Genomic DNA, 21,954 nt, shown 5'->3' on the forward strand with positions numbered 1-21,954 from the left:
CTGAAGGCAGCACTGCTGGCAGCAGCGCAGAAGTAAAGGTGGCAGTACTGCAAACCCCACCAATGCTTATGGGTCAGGATCCCTACAATTACAACACAGTGAAATTTCAGATTTAAATAGCTGAAATCATCAAATTTATGTTTTTTTAAATCCTATGACCACGTAATTGACCAAACTGGACCATGAATTTGGTAGGGTCCTAATTATGACTGTGAAGTGGGCAGGCAGCATTGTCCAGCAGCTAAGGCACTGAACTGGGAGCCAGGACAGTAGATCCTATTCTCAGCTCTGACATTAACCTGTTGTGTAAATCTTGGACAAGATGTGCCTCAGTTTCCCCATCTATAAAATAGGGCTAATGATACCAACCATCCTTTGTACAGTGCTCTGAGATCTGTGTATGCAAACTGCTAAATAAGAGTAAATTATTATTATTCCAACATAGTTTAAGACCCTTCCAGAAAAGCACATTTTGTTACCAAGGCACACAAAGGGAGCCATATAATTACCTAAAATACACACACACACACACACACACTCTCTCGGATAATAAGGAATAAAAGCTTTTAAAATTACATGCCATTACCACCTTTGTTACAGCAAATGCAAAATCAGCTCCTTTCTTCTGCACTCAGCCACACCCATCTCTTAATCATCCCTCTAGATGATTTTATTAACAGGCTATCTAAGGCCTTGGCTACACTGGTGCTTTACAGCACTGCAACTTTCTCACTCAGGGGTGTGAAAAAACACAGCCCTGAGTGCAGCAAGTTACAGCGCTGTAAAGCGCCAGTGTAAACAGTGCCCCAACACTGGGAGCATGGCTCCCAGCACTGCAAACTAATCCCCACAGGGAGGTGGAATACCTGCAGTGTTGGGAGAGCTGTCTCCCAGTGCTGGCACTCCAACCACTGGCACTTCAAAGCACTGTCGCGAGAGCGCTCCCGCAGCAGTGCTATACAGCTGCAAGTGTAGCCAAACCCTAAGACTCACACCACCCTCCTGAAGAACAGGTCCTCTTGGGGACTTCACTTTGTTTTAATTAAAACAATTTAGGGTGTTACAATATAAACAGAATAATAATGCAATTTGTAAAACAAAGAGGTGCCACAAGTACTCCTGTTCTTTTTGCGGATACAGACTAACAAGGCTGCTACTCTGAAATGCAATTTGTAACATTTTGGAGTGAAATTTTTTGCTGATTATCTGAGGAACATACCATGAGGTGGTTTTTTTTTTAAATTCTACACTGCAATTTTAAAGATTTAACCAAAGCATTCTCAGTTTAGGAAAGGGTAGACTGGCAATTTTGCCTGTTGCTTTCAGCTCCATACCACTCGGAGAGTTTAAGCATCTGAGGAACAATATCTTTCATGTTTCAGAGTAGCAGCCATGTTAGTCTGTATCCGCAAAAAGAACAAGAGTACTTGTGGCACCTTAGAGCCTAACAAATTTATTTGAGCATAAGCTTCCTCTACAGAAGTTCCCTCTCTGCTTTCATGTCTATTCCCCAGGAGCGCCTCTCTCTGAAGCAGCACAAAACTCAGTCAAAGAACGCATTATCTTGACACAACACACGCATCAGGTGAATACACACACACTTATTTTGTGAGTAAATGTTGGTATAACTATCAAATGGGACATACTGGCTGGCTCTCCGAGGCTGGGGGCTTCTCACACAGGATCTGCCCCTCCTCTTCAGGGCGACTGGGGCGGGGGCAGTTACGCACACCAGGGACTCGCTCGGTCTAAGGGTCTCACTCACACACACACACACACACTTATTCCCTCGCCTGCACACGCAGAAAGTGGAACTTGGTCGCTAGGTCCCGCCTTTCCATTCAGCCTTTCCCTGGAGCCTCCCAGCATCACTAGCGAGGGGCCTGCAAGAAGCGCTGCTGACTTCACACCCGCCCAGGGCCGGCCGCCGGCCGGCGATGGGGGCTCTGCGGGCAGGACACCGCGCCCGTCTCACCTGTGGGGTCGGGATCGGGCCCGCCCCGCGCGGGAAGCAGGCGCCGGGCCCGGCAGGAGCGGAGGGTCTCGCGAAGACCGTGTCACTTCCAGCTCCCCTCGGAGCCTGCGCCCGTCTCGCTCCGGAGCATGCGGAGAGAGCGCGGTGAAGCCGCTGCCCTCACTCCGCCCGCCCTCAGCGGCGCTGGGCGGGGACCGAGCCGGGGCCGCGCGGCCCTCAGCCCGGAAATGTGGGCAGCAGCAATTCACTTGGCGGGCGGCCTCGTGGAGCCAAGCCAGCTCCAAGTGCTTCACTTCCCCGCCGGGCAGCGCTGAGTCTCCGCCCTCCAACGCGCCGAGTCGCTGCTGCTTTTCTAACCCGCGCTGGAATGTTACAGGGCAGAAGTCAGGAGTGAGAAGGAAATACCTGCCTGAGCCCCACCGCCTCACACACCTTCCTGCTCTGACGAGAGCCTGCCAAACGATGGAGTCCCTGCCAGCCCGCCTTCCCCACCACCTGCCTGTTCTAGCTCTTGCCTCCTTAGCAGTAAATAAAGACATACTATTTAAAAATCGGGACAACAGGGGTTCTTCTACAAAGTTTAGTTCAATTAATCAAAATAACCTCCACCGACCAATCATCCTAAACTGGGCTACATTTTACACATCTTACACTGTAAAATTGATAAATAGTAGTTTTCAGTTCACCTCATACAAGGACTAGAGTGCAATCACTTTATCCTGTAAAAGCAGCAAAGAATCCTGTGGCACCTTATAGACTAACAAACGTTTTGGAGCATGAGCTTTTGTAGGTGCATCCGATGAAGTGGGTATTCACCCAGGAAAGCTCATGCTCCAAAACGTCTGTTAGTCTATAAGGTGCCACAGGATTCTTTGCTGCTTTTACAGATCCAGACTAACACGGCTACCCTTCTGATACTTTATCCTGTAAGCGCAACATACAACTTTAGATTTTTTTTTGGTTACAGAAATGCACTCAAAAACAAAACAATGTAAAACTTCAGGGCCTACAAGTCCACTCAGTCCTACTTTTTGTTCAGCCAAGAGTGAAGACAAACAACGTTGTTTATATTTCCAGGAGATAATTCTGTCTGCTTATTTACAATGTCAGCTGAAAGTGAGAATCCTTCGCATGGCACTTTTGTAGCCAGCATTGCAAGGTACCTATGTGCCAGATATGCTAAACATTCATATGCCCCTTCATGCTTTGGCCACCATTCCAGAGGACATGCTTCCATGCAGATTATGTAATGCCTTATTTTTTTCATTACATTAAATTTGTGACTGAACTCCTTGGGGAAGAATTGTATGTGTCCTGCTCTATGTTCTACCTGCATTCTGCCATATATTTCAAGTTATGGCAGTCTCGGAGAATGAGCCAGCACGTTACTCATTTTAAGAACATTTTCACTGCAGATTTGACAAAACACAAAGAAGGTACCAATGGGAGATTTCTAAAGATAGCTACATCATTGGACCCAAGGTTTAAGAATCTGAAATGCCTTCCAAAATCTGAGAGGGACGAGGTGTGGAGCATGCTTTTAGAAGTCTTAAAAGAGTAACACTCCAATGTGGAAATACAGAACCCAAACCACCAAAAAAGAAAATCAACCTTCTGCTGGTGGCATCGGACTCAGATGATGAAAATGAACGTGCTTTGGTCTGCACTGCCTTGGACCGTTATCGAGCAGAACCTGTTATCAGCACTCTAGACGCATGTCCTCTGGAATGGTGGTTGAAGCATGAAGGGACATATGAATCTTTAGTGCATCTGGCACATAAATATCTTTTGATGCCAGCTACAACTAGGGTGACCAGACAGCAAGTGTGAAAAATCGGGATGGGGGGAGGGGTAATAGGAGCCTATATAAGAAAGACCCAAAAATCAGGACTGTCTCTATAAAATCAGGACATCTGGTAACCCTAGCTACAACAGTGCCATGTGAACACCTGTTCTCACTTACAAGTGATATTGTAAACAAGAAGCAGGCAGCATTACCTCCTGCAAATGTAAACAAACTTGTTTGTCTGAGCAACTGGCTGAACAAGGAGGAGGACTGAATGGATCTGTTCGCTCCAAAGTTTTACATTGTTTAATTTTTGAGTGTGGTTGTTTTTTGTACATAATTCTACATTTGTAAATTCAACTTTCATGATAAACAGACTGCACTACAATACTTGTATTAGATGAATTGAAAAATACTCTCTCTTTTGTTTCTTTTTGACAGTCCAAATATTTTTAATAAAAAATAATATAAAGTGAGCACTGTACACTTTGTAGTGTGTCGTAATTGAAATATATTTGAAAATGTAGAAAACAAATATTTAAATAAATGGCATATTATTAACAGAGCAATTAACCATGCGATTAATCACAATAACATTTTTTAATCACTTGACAGCCCTAATTTCCAGTAAATTTCTTATCTGTTCTGCAATGAAGATCATACAGCATAGGGTTTATATATGAGAACTTTGAGAACAGAAGCCTGGATGAAAGGGGAGGCGCTGACTGTGCTTCTTTTGCTTGGTTTGTTTAAAAGGAGAAAAAGGGTCATTTTAAAATTTTCTTCTCACGGAACTGCGCAAAGAGCTACACAAACTGGCTGACTGTAGATGATGTTGCTGTACCTACTGTAATCTAGCCTCCGTAGCCACCATCAGGCTGTTTTTCATACTAGTCTTGGGCACTTATTTTGCATACATAAGAGACAAGCAGTGAAGCAGCATCACTGGTCCAGCAGATACCAGACAGGACTGGGAGTCAGGAGACTTGGATTCTATTCCCAGATCTAACACTGACCTACAGTGTGATCTCAGATGAGTCACTTCACCTCTCTGTACCTCTGGTTTTCCCTCCATCCCGTTGTATTGTCTATTAGACTGTAAACTCTTTGGGACAGAACCAGTTTCCCATTCTGCATTTACAGAGCATCTAGCACAATAGGGATACACTCTGATTTGGGACTGATGACACTACTATAATATAAACAACATTAGCTTATTTATTAGAAAAGCCTCTGTTGGGGAGTGCTCTCATTCTTAAGTGTACAGGCAAAATTTCTAAGGAGATGGAAAAGAGTTTTACCTCTTCTCCCCAGTGACTTGTTACTGGGCATGAATCATCATCAGGATAAACTCAGGTAAGCCCCCTGGACAAAATCAAGCTTTAGTGTAACTTCACTGAAGTCAGTGGGAGGAATCACCCCCTTACATTTAGGTGGCCATCAGCTGTTTGGAGTAACAGGGATATTCACTCACCTCCCCAGCATGCTACATACACACACAGATGTGAAGTGCACATAAATCTTAGTGGGGGAAATAAATTATATCTTCAAGTTCCATCCACAAACCAAGCTCCACCTACTTGAGATGCCACATACAAATGTCTTTTGAATACTATAATCTATTGCACATTCTGCTGAGCTCCTCAGGCACAATGCCCCCCTAAGGAGCTTAGATGCCCTGCTGGGCCCTGTTAGGCACTGGGGCTTGAATCCTTCTTGATTAGGGGAAAAAATAAGCAGTGGCAACTACAAGGACCTGAAGAGGTCTGTGTAAGCTTAAAAGTGTGTCTCTTTCACCAACAGAAGTTGTTCCAATAAGAGATATTACCTCATCAACCTTGTGTCTCTAATAGCCTGGGACCAACATGTCAACAACACATCACTGCAAAGCAGCACACACTCATTTTGCTCAAGTGAGCTGTCATCCATAGATTGAACACATCTTCATAGTATATATTATACCTCTTTTCCTCCATGATTTGATCAGCAGTGAAACAGTTAGTATTGGGCATTTCAATTAACACCTAATTGAAATTAATTGTGCAATTTATCCCTTTCAGAGCTTTTGCTTCAGAATCTCTGCCAACTGAGGCAGACAACACTGCATCAGTTACACCAGTGGTTCCCAAACTGTGGGTCACAACCCCATTTCAGCAGAAGCGGTCACAGCAATCCCTAGTGTGTGGAGGATGCCATTTTGCTCTGGACAGTGTGCCCTTGCATGTAGAGTGTGGGAGACGACATGCTGCATGGACAACGCCATTTTATTTACAAAATGGCACCCTCCGCCCAACACAACCTTGTATGCACCATATGTACGAGGTCACACTGTGCAGAGGACATCATTTTGTTGAGGAAAATAGCATAATTCATGCAGTGAATTGTACATATGGAGCATGCAAGATCATGATGTGTGGATGGCGCCATTCTGTAGAGCAAAATGGCATCTTCCACACTGTCTGAGGTCCCAGCTGGAAATACTTCTTTAAAATGGGGATGTGCTGGCAAAAGTTTGGAAACCTGCGAGTTAACCTACAAAATGTGACCTGAGTGTTTCTTCACAATCAGAGCAGATAAAGGCTAAAGGTCAAATCACTGGTACATTCCATATGGTCTAACAAGCCAGTTAAACTGGTTTTCTATCTGATTTGCTTCACTGGAAAGTGGGAAACAGTGTACATATGAATCTGGCCCTTCTTAAAGTTAAAGTTTAATTTTGGGAGCATGAGATGAACAAACAAATTAGCATCCAGGAGCCACTGCTCCCGCCCCCCTCCTCTCCCCGTTTTAGCAATTTAACCCATCCCACTCAAAGCCAAAAAGAGAAGCCAGAACTACTGATCCCCAATGTTCCACTGTTGTCTAGCACTTAATTACGGAATTTACTTGCAAATTATGCATTGTATCCCCTTCTAGCAGCTGGTGCAGAGACAGAATAACTGACCAGTACTGTTAATCGGCTAACACGATTACTTTTAAAACAAGTGGCAGCAGTATGTGCAGAGAATCTGAAGAGCCTAGAGGTTCAAACTCTGTTACAGACCTATGAAAAAGATAAGTTTGCAGTGGTATGTGCTAGAATTTGGGATTGTGTTTGGGTTTTTTTTGCTGCTTTTATTTTAGATCTAGATAATTAAAAAAAACCCTACAAACTCACTGAATTTGAATAACATTAGCTTGCAAAGTCAAACACTCAAATGCAAGAAAATGCCAGAATTAAGATTGTCAATGCAACCTTAATTCTATGTCCTTGTGTGTATACATTATGATACAATCTGCTTCAGTTAGTGCACAACATGGACAACAAGTGATGTAGGATCATTCAGTGGGTGAGGGTATCAGATGTGAGACTCCTGTTCAAGAATGTGTAGTGAATTAGGTAGGGGATGACATAAATTTCAGTTTTAAACATAAATGCTCTTACACATAAATTTCTGGCCTGGGACCCAAAAGAATTGGCTCTATTCCCATGTCTACCACACACTTTATGAAAGTAGGCAAGCTGCTTAAACCCAAATTTGAAAAAGTGGCCACTAACTATGTACATTTTTCTGTGTCCAACTTTAGATACCTATGGCCTGATTTTTAGAAGCACTGAACACTCATCACTCCAATGTAAGTCGATCAATGGAAACTGTGGCTGCTCAGCATCTCCAAAACATAATCAGGATTTACAAGTTGGGAGCACTCCTACATTAGTACACACTTGAAAATTTGCCTTTAATTTTTCTGTTTCGGTTCTTTCATAGTGGTGTCATGAAGATTAATTCATTAGTGACTGTGAGACACACTTACTAGGATGAGTGGCACAGAAAAGCTGATGAAGAAATTTAAAAAAATCTTATTCAGTGCAGGGTTTGCGTGATGTGCTGTAAATACAACATGGGACCACATACTGAATAAGGGTAAAAGAAAATATTGAAGAGCTGCCTTGTTCACTGAGAACTTCCCATTCTTTGCATTGAACGGGGCAATGGTCCTTTGGAAAAGATCACAGAAGAATCATAGAAGATGAGGGTTGGAAGAGACCTCAGAAAGTCATCTAGTCCAACCCCCTTGTGATGTTATCTAATTAAAATATGACCATGCAAAGCATTCTTGCAACCACTGTTATATCACAACAAATCTTGTACAAAGTGTGATGAAGGATGCTTAACGTTTTCTGGACATACAACCATTAGAGAGATGTCAGAACAGTATAAATATTAATTAAGGCCATTCTACAGTAGATAAGCTAGAACTTTGAAATGCAAACCTATATTGTTAGAAACCAGAGGTAATACTAAGTGTATGTGTGTACTCATATCTTGTTCAATACTAGTCATGTAAACAGACAGTTCCTGTCTGTCACTATGGATATTGATTCAGAGATGAAAAGGACACATTAACATTTAGATTAACTGTAAATATAGTAACATCACTGTGTTCGTCTCTCTTTGAAATGTATAGAAAATCACCTGAGAATCATGAAAAATGGGCAAGTACCTTATGTTAATCTGTGTAGATATTACAAAAGCCCCAATTTACGCAAGCATTCCATTCCATTCTATTCTTAGAGAACTCCATGCTAGGAGCTCCCTACCCCCTCCCCAACATACCACATGGCATAATGTGCCACATCCTTACTCCACCTGGGGGGGGGGGGACAGCAAGGAAAACCACAGCTTCACATACGCCAGATATGGTTCTCACAGGTCAGTGTGTGTGTAGGCACACAGAACTATATTTATGCACCAAAACTGACAGAAGTGTTTTCTGCCTTTCCAATTTCAATGTCCCATTCCGTTAAGTTATGCTTAAACTTTGTATTGCATTGCAGAAAAACAATATATAAAAAAACAGGCACTGATTTTGGCACTCAAATTCCTACATAAGAACATAACATAAGAACATAAGAACTGTCGTACCGGGTCAGACCAAAGGTCCATCTAGCCCAGTATCTGTCTACCGACAGTGGCCAATGCCAGGTGCCCCAGAGGGAGTGAAGCTAACAGGCAATGATCAAATGAGCTCTCTCCTGCCATCCATCTCCATCCTCTGATGAGCAGAGGCTAGAGACACCATTCCTTACCCATCCTGGCTAACAACCATTTATGGACTTAGCCACCATGAATTTATCCAGTTCCTTTTAAACATTGTTATAGTCCCAGCCTTCACAACCTCCTCAGGTAAGGCATTCCAGAAGTTGACTGTGCGCTGTGTGAAGAAGAACTTCCTTTTATTTGTTTTAAATCTGCTGCCTATTAATTTCATTTGGTGACCCCTAGTTCTTGTATTATGGGAATAAGTAAATAAATTTTCCTTATCCACTTTCTCCACATCACTCATGATTTTATATACCTCTATCATATCCCCCCTTAGTCTCCTCTTTTCCAAGCTGAAGAGGCCTAGCCTCTTTAATCTTTCCTTGTATGGGACCCTCTCCAAACCCCTAATCATTTTAGTTGCCCTCTTCTGAACCTTTTCTAGTGCTAGAATATCTCTTTTGAAGTGAGGAGACCATATCTGTACATAGTGTTCGAGATGTGGGCGTACCATGGATTTATATAAGGGCAATAATATATTCTCAGTCTTATTCTCTATCCCCTTTTTAATGATTCCTAACATTCTGCTTGCTTTTTTGACCGCCTCTGCGCACTGCGTGGACATCTTCAGAGAACTATCCACGATGACGCCAAGATCTTTTTCCTGACTCGTTGTAGCTAGATTAGCCCCCACCATATTGTATGTATAGTTGGGGCTATTTTTTCCAATGTGCATTACTTGACATTTATCCACATTATATTTCATTTGCCATTTTGTTGCCCAATCACTTAGTTTTGTGAGATCTTTTTGAAGTTCTTCACAATCTGCTTTGGTCTTAACTATCTTGAGTAGTTTAGTATCATCTGTAAACTTTGCCACCTCACTGTTTACCCCTTTCTCCAGATCATTTATGAATAAATTGAATAGAATTGGTCCTAGGACTGACCCTTGGGGAACACCACTAGTTACCCCTCTCCATTCTGAGAATTTACCATTAATTCCTACCCTTTGTTCCCTGTCTTTTATCCAGTTCTCAGTCCATGAAAGGACCTTCCCTTTTATCCCATAACAGCTTAATTTACGTAAAGCCTTTAGTGAGGGACTTTGTCAAAAGCTTTCTGGAAATCTAAGTACACTATGTCCACTGGATCCCCCTTGTCCACATGTGTGTTGACCCCTTCAAAGAACTCTAATAGATTAGTAAGACACGATTTCCCTTTACAGAAACCATGATGACTATTGCTCAACAGTTTATGTTTTTCTATGTGTCTGACAATTTTATTCTTAACTATTGTTTGCCTAATTTGCCTGGTACCGACATTAGACTAATTTGCCTGGTACTAATTTGCCTGGTACCGACATTAGACTTACTGGTCTGTAATTGCCGGGATCACCTCTAGAGCCCTTTTTAAATATTGGTGTTACATTAGCTAACTTCCAGTCACTGGGTACCGAAGCCGATTTAAAGGACAGGTTACAAATCTTAGTTAATAGTTCCGCAACTTCACATTTGAGTTCTTTCAGAACTCTTGGGTGAATGCCATCTGGTCCCGGTGACTTGTTAATCTTAAGTTGATCAATTAATTCCAAACCTCCTCTAGTGACACTTCAATCTGTGACAGTTCCTCAGATTTGTCACCTACAAAAGCCAGCTCAGGTTTGGGAATCTCCCTAACATGCTCAGCCGTGAAGACTGAAGCAAAGAATCCATTTAGTTTCTCCACAATTACTTTATTGTCTTTAAGCGTTCCTTTTGTATTTCGATCGTCAAGGAGCCCCATTGGTTGTTTAGCAGGCTTCCTGCTTCTGATGTACTTAAAAAACATTTTGTTATTACCTTTGGAGTTTTTGGCTAGCCGTTCTTCAAACTCCTCTTTGGCTTTTCTTATTACACTCTTGCACTTAAGCTGGCAGTGTTTGTGCTCCTTTCTATGTTTTGAGAATAAAATTATCTTTATTAGTTCACAACACACACTGCAGAATGCATAGCCATACTCAAAGTACACAGTATGTGTAAATGTACAAGTGCCACACAATTCCTAGCAGGACCCAAAGCACCAGGCCTAGAGAACAGAACAGTACCATCGCTGAACGCTAAAGTGCTCTATCAAAGCCTCTGTCAACTACAAGACTTCATGTTGAGCTCTTCTAGTGGCTATTATGTCAAACTCAGCAGAGAGCCACTCCACCTCTGCATTCTATCATGGCAGTAACTTTCTCCCCTTTTACCTCACATATATTATGCAGGACCCAACAGTCAGCTATAACCATGGGGACATTGTTCTTACTGAAATCCAATCTAATGAATAACCACAGCCAATGCCCCTTCAATCTACCAAAAGCATAAGGATTTCTGGGAGACACTAGGGGGATGGTGGCTGCGCAGTTTACAGCTCTCTTCACAACCTTCTAAAATCCATCAGCAGATGAATCACTTTCTCCATCTAATTTTCATCAGATATTATTCTACAAATATTATTCTACAGCTTGGGAGGGCTGGGAGGGTAATTCTGTCAGGCTGAGAAAAAGCTCCTGGCTGTTGGGGAGAACGAAGTGCTGTGTGCTCTCTGCAAGCTTGTCCTCCTCTTCCTCCTCCTCATCTTCCCCATCCACAGAATCCTCAGCAATGGTTGAGATTACCACCCCCACCTCGGAATCCACGGACAGGGGTGGGGTAGTGGTGGCAGATCCCCTTAGAATTGCATGCAGCTCAGCGTAGAAGCAGCATGTTTTCGGCCCTGCCCCGGACCTTCCATTTGCTTCTTTGGTTTTCTGGTAGGCTTGTCTGAGCTTCTTAACTTTCACATGGCACTGTACTGAGTCCCTGGTGTGGCCTCTCTGCATCACGGCCTTGGAAATTTTTTCAAATGTTTTTTCATTTTGTCTTTTGGAACGGAGTTCTGTTAGCACAGAATCCTCTCCCCATATAGCGATCAGATCCAGTACCTCCCGTGCGGTCCATGCTGGAGCTCTTTTTTGATTCTCAGGAGACTGCATTGTTACCTGTGCTGATGAGCTCTGCGTGGTCACCTGTGCTGGTGAGCTCTCCACTCTGGCCAAACAGGAAATGAAATTCAAAAGTTCGCAGGGCTTTTCCTGTCTATCTGGCCAGTGCATCCGAGTTCAGACAGCTTTCCAGAGTGGTCACAATGGTGCACTGTGGGATACCGCCCAGAGGCCAATACCGTCGATTTGTGGCCACACTAACCTTAATCTGACATGGCAATACTGATTTCAGCGCTACTCCTCTCGTTGGGGAGGAGTACAGAAACCAGTTTAAAGAGCCCTTTATATCGATATAAAGGGCCTCACTGTGTGGACAGGTGCAGGGTTATATCGGTTTAACGCTGCTAAATTCAGTTTAAATGCGTAGTGTAGACCAGGCCTCAGCCAAGACAGCTGATAAGGGAGAGGCTGCCCCTCTGAGACTAGATTAAATTATGGACTGGCTAAAATAAATCTCAAGTGAACAAATTACCTTGAGAAGAATATCTGAAGATATGACAAATCAAAAGTATTACCAGTACACATCAAGCTAATTTGCAAGGCTTGGCATCAAGACTAGATGAAGTTGAGAACAGAATCTCCTCACAGTGCGTACTATGAATATAAACAGGAAAGGACTATTCAATCCTGAAAAAAAATAAAAGGTTAATGATCTTGAGGGAAGATCAAGGAGAAACTATCTGAGAATTGTGGGTCTCCCAGAGGGACTGGGAAAAGGAAGGTCTGTGAAATTTTTATGCATCATACTGCTCGCGCTTTTTTTTCTGCACCCAGATCAGAACTTGAAAGACATTGAAAGAGCCCATCACTCACTTGCACCAAATCTCCTCACCATAATTATAATATTTAAAAAATATAATACTGGTGGATTCAGTACTTAATAATGAAATCATTTCTATCAATCTCTGATAATATGCAAGCAACATGAGAATTTTTCCCTCCTGAGATACCCTGCTAACCAATGGAAACAAATATAGCCAGTGCACTGAATTGTTCCTTGAAACTCCATTTAAGATTAATCCAACAGAAAGTCATATGGAGGATGCATTGTATCCCTCTCCAACTGTTCAAAACAGATCCAACTAGTCAGACAAATGTTGACATAGTGATTCAGCAGGTGCAAACTTTATGCATATGCTCTGGGAATGCTCTTATACTCAGATATTTTGGGCAGAACTTAACTGCAAAGTTAATTTTTTCCTATCAGATGCAATTGTATTACAAGCTAAACATGGACTTAAAATCGAATGGATGTTAATTGAAATAAATCTGAAAAAAATGTGGCTAAGCAGAGTCCTGGTTCACAACTGGGGCTCCTAGATACTACAATAATGCAAATAAATAACAGTCCTGCCCTGAAGAGCTTACAGCTGTAGAAGAAAAGTGACATACAAAAGGTGAAAGGATACTGTCAAATGTACAATTTTATATACACATACAAACATTTAAAATTAAAGTGCCAACTATCCTAATCTACCCCAAAGTCATCATTAAATCAGCTGATTTATTAAGTACTGTGGCAGAGTGAGTCTTGAGGAAGAATATGTAGAAGGAATAGGTTTGGGCTTATGAATCGATTCAGAGAAGGTGTTCCATGCATATAAGTAGCCTGGAAGAGAGCACAGAAAATGTTGTGAGAGCCAGATAACACTGTGCTGTGTTAGTCACACATCAGGCGACATCATTGCATCCCACCCTGTGTCAAAAATAGCATTATGTTCCCCATGTCCTGACCGCACTATACCACATGCTGGAGGCAGCATCAACTACTTGTGCACACCATGCAGGATTAATCCGTCACTCTAACAGAAGTGGCACCTTGTTGGCAAGTTGGACCTTCTTTTAAAAGGGTAAATAGACATTCTCTTGTAAAAAAATGCAAACAAACTATGGGTTGACAGTTCAGATCTTGGCAGGTAAATTTTCATTTATTTTGTTATAAAAATTTTATTTTGCCATTTAAAAGTCTAAGTGATTTAGGAGCTCTAGTCTAAAAGCTTTCCTTTTCTCTTCTAGCTAAATACATAGCTTTAGTTTAAAAGGATCTGTATTTCTTCTTTTAAAAACAGTAGGAATTGCTTATGATGTAGACTAGAGTGAAGATCTAGTTCCAAATGCAATTCCATGTGTTCTAAAAAAAAATGACCCTCTTTTTCAATTGTTGGCACACACAAATTTCCACACTTAAGGGTCAGGTGATGACAATTTCTGTGTGGTTCTCATCTCGTCCCTTTTTATTAATTCCTAGTTTGCCCTATGGTTCTCTTCCAAGGTTGATTTTAGTTGCATATCTCCAGGCTGCCATTCAAGGAAAGGCCATTTCAATTTTTCATTACTTGGCATTTCTCCCTTCAATATGGAATCTTGTTTTATAGGGATGGGGAATGAAAGGACATAAGATAAGGAACTACATAAGAGTAATTGTGTTTGTTGTATTCATCCTACTCCCATTCCCTAATATATTATTTATATTTGTATTATCACAGCACTAGGAGCTCTAGTCCTGGCCCAGGACCCCATTTTACTAGGCACTTTCTACACACGCATCTCATTCTTGCGATTTCAGTCTCTTTTTTGGAACGACTAAGGAGAAAGACAGAGCTTTACAACACACTTCCTGTGAGTGGAAATCTTTTTTGCTTTTGTTTCTTTGTAGATGGCGCTATAAATGTGTTGTCACAAATCTTGTTTTGTATGATGAAGAAACAGAACAATGACAAGTAAATGGATGAGTGCGTGTGGTTTTTTTTTATTACTTAAGACTAAGGACAGGTTCTTCATAGCACGCTAAATCTCTCTTCTCTTACCTCACAATGACAGCATGTTCCCCATAACATCTACACCTGTATTCCCAAACAATGAGAACAGATTCCCAATCTATAATGAAAGCAGATTCTGATACCCCAAACCACAAAGTCTTCGTGATTCTCTCAATCTCTGTTCTTTAAAACCAAGATCAGATTTTCCAGAATGCTTTCAAATGCTGAATATCCTTGTAAGAGTGTGTTCTCCAAAATACTTATACCACAAAAACAGAAATCATATCTTCACCAGCTTTTAGATCATGAGTTTCCCACATATTTCTAAATTGATTATTTCATCTCCAACTAAAAGAATTCAAGGCAAGCAAAATAATGTAGACAAGAAAACCAAGACAACAAAACTGGGTACTTACATGATCAGCTTTGTTTACATGTAGGACCTACCACACCCCATATTTGTGTTTTCTTTTGTGTTTCTTTTTAAATGCTTATGTATATTTTGTAACAGTGAAAATGTTAGACAGACAACCATAGAGAGTAACCAGTATAGTGCTGGTCCAAGTTGATCCTTACTGTCTGCCAACAGGCCTCATCCTTATTATGGAAGGACCTTCATCTCTCTTACTGAGAAGCAAGTTCAGTCGCCATGACAACATGTAGTGGCACCTTGTAGGCTGCTAGAGTTTATAGGTCTATAGAGTTTCTTGTAGCCTTGTCATTGGCCTGCAGTCAGCTCTGCCTCCTTACCTTTCCCCTAGTACCTGTACAGGGAGAAAGTGAAGCTGAGCTGGAGTTAACTCATTGCTTGCTAGTGATCAGGTATCAACCAACCAGCCATCAGATTGTAAGACAGGGTGTAAAGGCCCTACCTGATCACTAGCAAGCAATGAGTTAACTCCAGCTCAGCTTCACTTTCTCCCTGTACAGGTACTAGGGGAAAGGTAAGGAGGCAGAGCTGACTGCAGGCCAATGACAAGGCTACAAGAAACTCTATAGACCTATAAACTCTAGCAGCCTACATCATTTCACGGTGAAATAGTGAAGCTAAACACTGTGAGAACCATTTTATTTCCAAAACCGTTCAGCACAGCCATGCTAACAAGTCTGGGTTTTGTAGAAAAGAATATCGTGCCACTCACAGCACCCTCTTCAACTGTTGCTGTACAAGACTGCCGAGTCACCTATTCTATAGTTTCTGGCACAAAAGTTTCTCCATAACAGATGCTGTTCTCAAGTTAGCAAATTATTGTTTTATGCAGTTTTAATGAATATTTTAAACTTTTTTTAAATAGCTGAACTAACAGCTTTTCTTTTGCATCCTATCCCAAGATGTAGGTACGTACCTATCATTCAGGCGAAGACCTGAGTGAACCTCTCTCTTTGGGAGAGACCATCCAGTCCAGCCAACATCCTCTGCTGCCACACAGATGGTAATCAAGTATCAGAGGGGTAGCCATGTTAGTGTGAATCTGTAAAAGCAGCAAAGAGTCCTGTGGCACCTTATAGACTAACAGATGTATTGGAGCATGAACTTTCGTGGGTGAATACCCACTTTGTCCGATGCATTATGCATTATGGTAACGCAACTTGCAGGCCATTTAAAAGGATGATGGGAAAGACTAATGGTGTCTGCAGCATGACAATCTGGCAAGCCAGAGGTATAGGATTTCTTATGGGGGTCAGGGAAGTTTTACTTAATGAATGTTTGTGCAATCTGTAAGGCAGTTATGCTCACCAGTTTTCATATGGAAGTTTTAAATTGCTTAGTAAAATGGTAGTGAAAGGAAACTAGAGTAACAGACTATGCTTGCTTCAGAATGCAACTGCTTAGCACAAAGCATTTGTGCAATCAGTATTGCAAAGATATTTAATAACTGCAAAACCAATCACAGAAATTTAGAGTAAAATCAAGGCCTGAGTAAAAAAAAGCTTGAATACTACACGTAGGGAAATGGAAAGTTATTTTTACATATTACTGCATACAGAGAGGTATTAAGACAGAAAGGATGGTCCAGCGGTTAGGGCATTAGCCTGGGATATGAGAGACAGGTTCAGTTCTCTGCTCCACCAAAGGCTTCCTGTGTTACCTTGGGCAAGTCACTTAGCCTCTTTTTGTGCCTCAATTTTGTCTCTATAAAATGGGGATAACTGTATAGAATCAGACTCTCAGGGTTGGAAGGGACCTCAGGAGGTCATCTAATCCAACCCCCTGCTCAAAGCAGGACCAACCTCAACTAAATCATCCCAGTCAGGGCTTTGTCAAGCTGGGCCTTAAAAACCTCTAAGGATGGAGATTCGAACACTTCCCCAGGTAACCCATTCCAGTGCTTCACCACCCTCCTAGTGAAATAGCTTTTCCTAATATCCAACCTAAACCTCCCCCACTGCAACTTGAGACCATTGCTTCTTGTTTTGTCATCTGCCACCACTGAGAACAGCCTAGCTCCATCCTCTTTGGTAGTTCCCTACCTCACAGGGTTGCTAAAATCTTTAATGTATTTATTCTCATAAGGCACTCAGATACTATAGTAATGGAAGCCATACAAGCACCTAAAATAGACAGCCAGGGACATATGTACATAGCTGCATTTAAGTGTGAAATTATTTGGCTTAAATGACTAGAAATAATTCATATAATTCACAATTGTGTCCTGAGTAGCTCTAGACAGTACAAACAAAAACTAATACAGAAATGTGAAGGAGTGAAATGTCAATTTATTTTAGAAGTGAGATTTATTCACTTGAAAGAAAAAACACCCTATAACTAGGTGCAGTGTATTCTTAATCCAGTAAAACTGACAACTGCAATTTCCTACTCAAGGCATATCTTGACAGTAAAGGAAAAAAAGATTTGTTACTTGACCTTCAGAAATCAAGATAAAATTATGCTGTAGGCCTTAACCTTCCGGAATTGCCCATTTTATTTTAGGTCCTTTCTGTGAAATTTACAGAGATATTAGAAAACTGAATACTTTGAATACAGTCTAAATACAACAAAGATGTTCTGTTCACATGGCAGCCTAAAGAGTGAGAGAAAATATATTTTGTAGCCTTTTTAAAAACAATGCAGAGTTTAAATGCTCTCAGGAACATTTAACTCTACTTGTGTGTTAAGCTACAGGTAAAAACCCACCCAACACTGACTCTCCATTAGCAATGCACATATACACAGGATTCTAAACATAATTAAATGAAGTGGTCATGAAGTAACTAGATCGGAAACCCAGTTCACCAAGATGCTGACAATTTTCATCTTATTTTTCTTGATGCATTGTTCTACCTCTATCAGGATGTAGCCCTGTTAGTCTGTATCCAAAAAAACAACAAGGAGTCCGGTGGCACCTGAAAGACTAACAGATTTATTTGAGCATAAGCTTTCATGGGTAAAAGTGAGGTTTTTTACCCACGAAAGCTTATGCCCAAATAAATCTGTTAGCCTTTAAGGTGCCACCGGACTCCTTGTTGTTTTTGTGTTCTACCTCTATTTTCCACTCTTCAGTATTTACTAATTTTTGGATGAAATTTCTGACATGAATCCGGTGGCAAGATGGGCAATTAATATCTATGAGGCTGGACAGTATTATTTTTAAAACTAGTTTTCTTCCTTTCAATTATTTTTTTATAAATCTTTTCCCAAATTCTAATGCACCAACTAAGTGCTCCTGGGCCATACCAATTACAAATCATGCTAAGTGTGGTGTACTCATACAATACTGTTTTGAACACTTCTGCCATTTCCTTAATTCTCAATTACACTCTTCTTTTATACTGCTGCTCAGTTTAAAAATTTCTATTTAAAAGATGGTCACACTCATTCTAATTAGGAGTCTTTGCAGTAGCCTCATTAGCCTTCTCACATTAACTTTTCTCCTGAACTCAGAACAGTGGTGACTAGATTGCTCATTTTGAAAATAATTAACTCCAAAGCAAGAAGAGAAAAGAGAACAATAAGAAACACAGGCTTACAGTCTTGCATTCTCCATTCTGACTGACCACACGGATGATTTCTCCTGTGGGAATGTACTCAATTTGCAGTTCCATCTTTCCAGAACTAAGTTAGTAGATTTCTCTGTCCTTTAGAGGAGGGTGCTGACATCAAGGAACAGTATTCTATGAAACAATGGATTGAGTAAATTCTTTGGTCCAGAAGCCTACTGTGAGCGGAAGAGCTGAATCCTTGTATTTACACTAAATGTAGGTGTGAGCTCAAACTACAATTAAGTTCAAGCACTAGTTTCCACTAAATTCTGGATTGTTACAGTGAGTCAAGACAGTTCCAGGAATCATTAATTTATGTCCTTGCTTGTTGCTGTTAACTCTAGATATTCCATTTCAGACCCAGAGGACATAGAAAAGTCAGGTTGCTATGGCTGGAATTTGACAGTTATTGGCACAAAAGTACTGTACAGTAGACTTTGTAAGCACTGCCCTGAAATTTTATGCAGGAAAGATTCTCTGTGTTGGACTGTGAGATATTGGAATTAAAGAGATGGTGCAACAGAAAATACCATCTATTCCCACTGTAACTCCAGCAAGTCCTTCAAATTACTATAGAACTAAATTGTTATTAAGCTCTTCATTGTTAACTAGTTCTGACAAAATCAAACATAGCAGTCACCATTTAAAAAAAAAAAAAAGTTACCCCACAGCATTTCTTACTCTAAGTACAAGGTAAAACTGTTGGCAAACATCATATATACCGTTGAGGCATCTATCAGTGTTGCACCTGGCTGTACTTTACTCCCTATTTTGGAGATAATGTTTAGAAATACTGCAAGTGACTCCTCACCTTCTAAGCCTCTAAACAGATATCCTGAACAGACCAAAGAAAGAATACCAACCAATAGGCTAAACGCTGGATATTTCAAAACCTGCTGTTGGTAGATGTACCGACTCTCAGTAGCCATCTTTGAGCCCAAACACTTGTTTTCAGAGGAAAGTAATTCCAGATGAGGAGGATTGCTACTGAGAATACTTGAATCCTAAAACATTTATAAATATGTAACACCCTAAATGTCACCCACAAATGAAAGGATTAACAAGAAAAGAATGGCACAGATGATCATTCCATTGCCGGTCTGAGAACAAATAGTTTGTTGCTTGCATTGGTATTTCTTGCCCTTGGAATTATTATTCTATCTGTAGGTATTATGTGACAGGAAAGATTGTTCTAGGCCAAGAGGCATTTCCCTGGTCATGCATTTTTCATTCTACCTTCAAGGTTGTTTCAAAGGATAGAAATTATTGGTTCCTTTTCCAGAGCTATCTCCTAGGATAAAAATCATTGCTTCATCATTTCTCCAGCTGGGAACTGTCGTATTCCCACAACCATAAATCTATCCAATCTAATCTATCCTTCCTATCTAGGTACTTAAATATTCATATCTTTGTATGTGAAATCTAGTTTGTTTCTCAGATCTTCTTCAAAGGAATAATTTCAATTATATGCATAAAACTTCTGGATCTCAGTAGCAAACAAGAAAGGGTAAACAGAAAAACAGAAGAGGAAAGTTAAAAAGTTAGAAGAAGAGGACTGAGAATATGGAAATACAAATAGGCAAGAGGAGAGACTCATAAAAAAGGTAAAATGTCAAACAGAGGAGAAAGGGGAGGCCATGCATTAGACCTTAAAGGAGAAGCCAAGGTTGTAGCGAAGCAATTGTTTACTACACTGAACTCCTCACCACTATTTGTGTGGGACTGGCATAGTGAGATGCATGCACTGTTGTAGCTATGTCAGTCCCAGGATATCAAAAAGTCAAGGTGGATGAGGTAATCTCTTTCATTGGACCAACTTCTGTTGGTGAGAGAGACAAGTTGTTGATTACGCTCTCTATGTAAGCTCAATCACAAATAGTCAGATGCAGACAGTCAATTTCAGGTCAGAGGAATGGCCGGCAATTAAAATTATCTTAAAATTTTATTCTTGTGGAATGTCTCTCTTTCTTCCTGAAATTTCCTTGTGACTTCATATTTTTATTCTTCTGGCATCTCCCTGTTTCCTTCCCCTCTTTGCTTCGCTCCCATTTTTATCTCTATCTCTGAGATTTCCTCTATGACTTCAACGTTTTCCTCCAGTACCATATAAGCTAGAGAGAGGAGCCAAGTTTCCCTAAACCAGTTTTCCTGATTTTTCCTCTGTTTTCTGGTTTCACTATATACATTACCTGACATTAAGTGGTAGTAAACCTTGTGGTAGAAAGAAGGCAGGACTCTGTTACAATCAGTGTACATGGGATTTTTTTTTTCTTTTAAAACTGAGGCTTCTGGACAGACAAAATCAACGGAGTTCTCCCTGTCAAACTAGCTTTTACTGTAACTAAACACTGCTTGTGTTATCAGACAGGATATCCCTAAGCATTGGGTTGGACAAAGCAGTTACTGAAAGACTGGGGACAACTCTACAGTACTCTGTACTACATTCTGAATTCTAAGGTTTGGACCTTTCCTCGAAATGGCAAGATCCAAGAATGTGGAAGGAGAGGGAAAATGAACTATATCTAAATAACTAGCCTCAATTACTTCCTTTAAATCCTACTTTCCACAGAACACAATGGACATCATTCTTCTCCAAGAGAGAGATCTGGAGAGAATGAGAAGTTGAGGAAACAGAAACAAGAACATGAAGTAGTACTCGATGTTAATGCATAGAGTGTGAGCTACAAGTCTGTTAAAAGCAATGTAATCACTCACTAATGAAAGAACAGGAGTACTTGTGGCGCATTAGAGACTAACAAATTTATTTCAGCATAAAGCTTTCGTGGGCTACAGCTCACTTCTTCGGATGCACAGAATGGAACACACAGGCAGGAGATATTTATACATACAGAGAACATGAAAAGGTGGAAGTGTGCATACCAACAGGAAGAGAACTCACTGATGAGTTCTTCTGTGACCTTCATATACTGTTATTCTGAAAACAACTGCCTCATTTCATTCACTGTAAGGTAGAAAAAGCTGCCATCGCCAGGGTACAAAAGGATGATTTGAAATATTCCTGGTAGTCATGCAGTTCTCTATCTCAAAAAAAGCCACCACAAAGTAATTTCTCCCTCAAAGAAAACATAATAATTCAAGCTTTCTTGAACTGGCCTTTCCACTGCAGCATATTAATTAAGGGCAGGTTCATCCAAGTGTCACTGCTGCAGGAGCAGAGAAGGAAATAGTGGTGGTGCAGACAATAGCCCTTATCAGAGTGTATTTTTAGGATATAGAAAACACACAATACATCTCAGAAATATTTCCTGTTTACATACGGCTGTACTATCTATGTCCAGAGATACATTGTTTAACCTGAAGTCAGCTGAGAATTAGAAATTTCCAATGTGGATGCTAAACAAGGATAAGCTTTCTAAAGTTCCATGGTAAACATCCTTCTTATTTTAATAGAAAACAAAAAG

General features: G+C 40.8%; 1 protein-coding gene across 2 annotated transcripts in view; it reads right to left on the bottom strand.

Annotated features, from left to right (window-relative positions):
- MYO1C (myosin IC) overlaps positions 1-18,637 on the bottom strand; it is a 143,953-nt gene extending 125,316 nt beyond the window's left edge. Inside the window, exon 1 of one of the 2 annotated variants that reach the window (XM_030536234.1) lies at positions 18,521-18,637. In XM_030536234.1, coding sequence (XP_030392094.1) covers positions 18,521-18,595 — 75 coding nt within the window. In that variant the 5' untranslated portion in view covers positions 18,596-18,637. Of the gene's footprint in view, positions 1-1,975; positions 2,116-18,520 lie in introns of those variants that run through there. The other variant, XM_030536236.1, reaches the window with a different exon arrangement.
- Positions 18,638-21,954: the final 3,317 nt, after the last annotated feature.

The sequence above is a fragment of the Gopherus evgoodei genome, chromosome 17 (genome assembly GCF_007399415.2).
Source record: "Gopherus evgoodei ecotype Sinaloan lineage chromosome 17, rGopEvg1_v1.p, whole genome shotgun sequence".
Classification (NCBI taxonomy): Eukaryota; Metazoa; Chordata; order Testudines; family Testudinidae; genus Gopherus; species Gopherus evgoodei.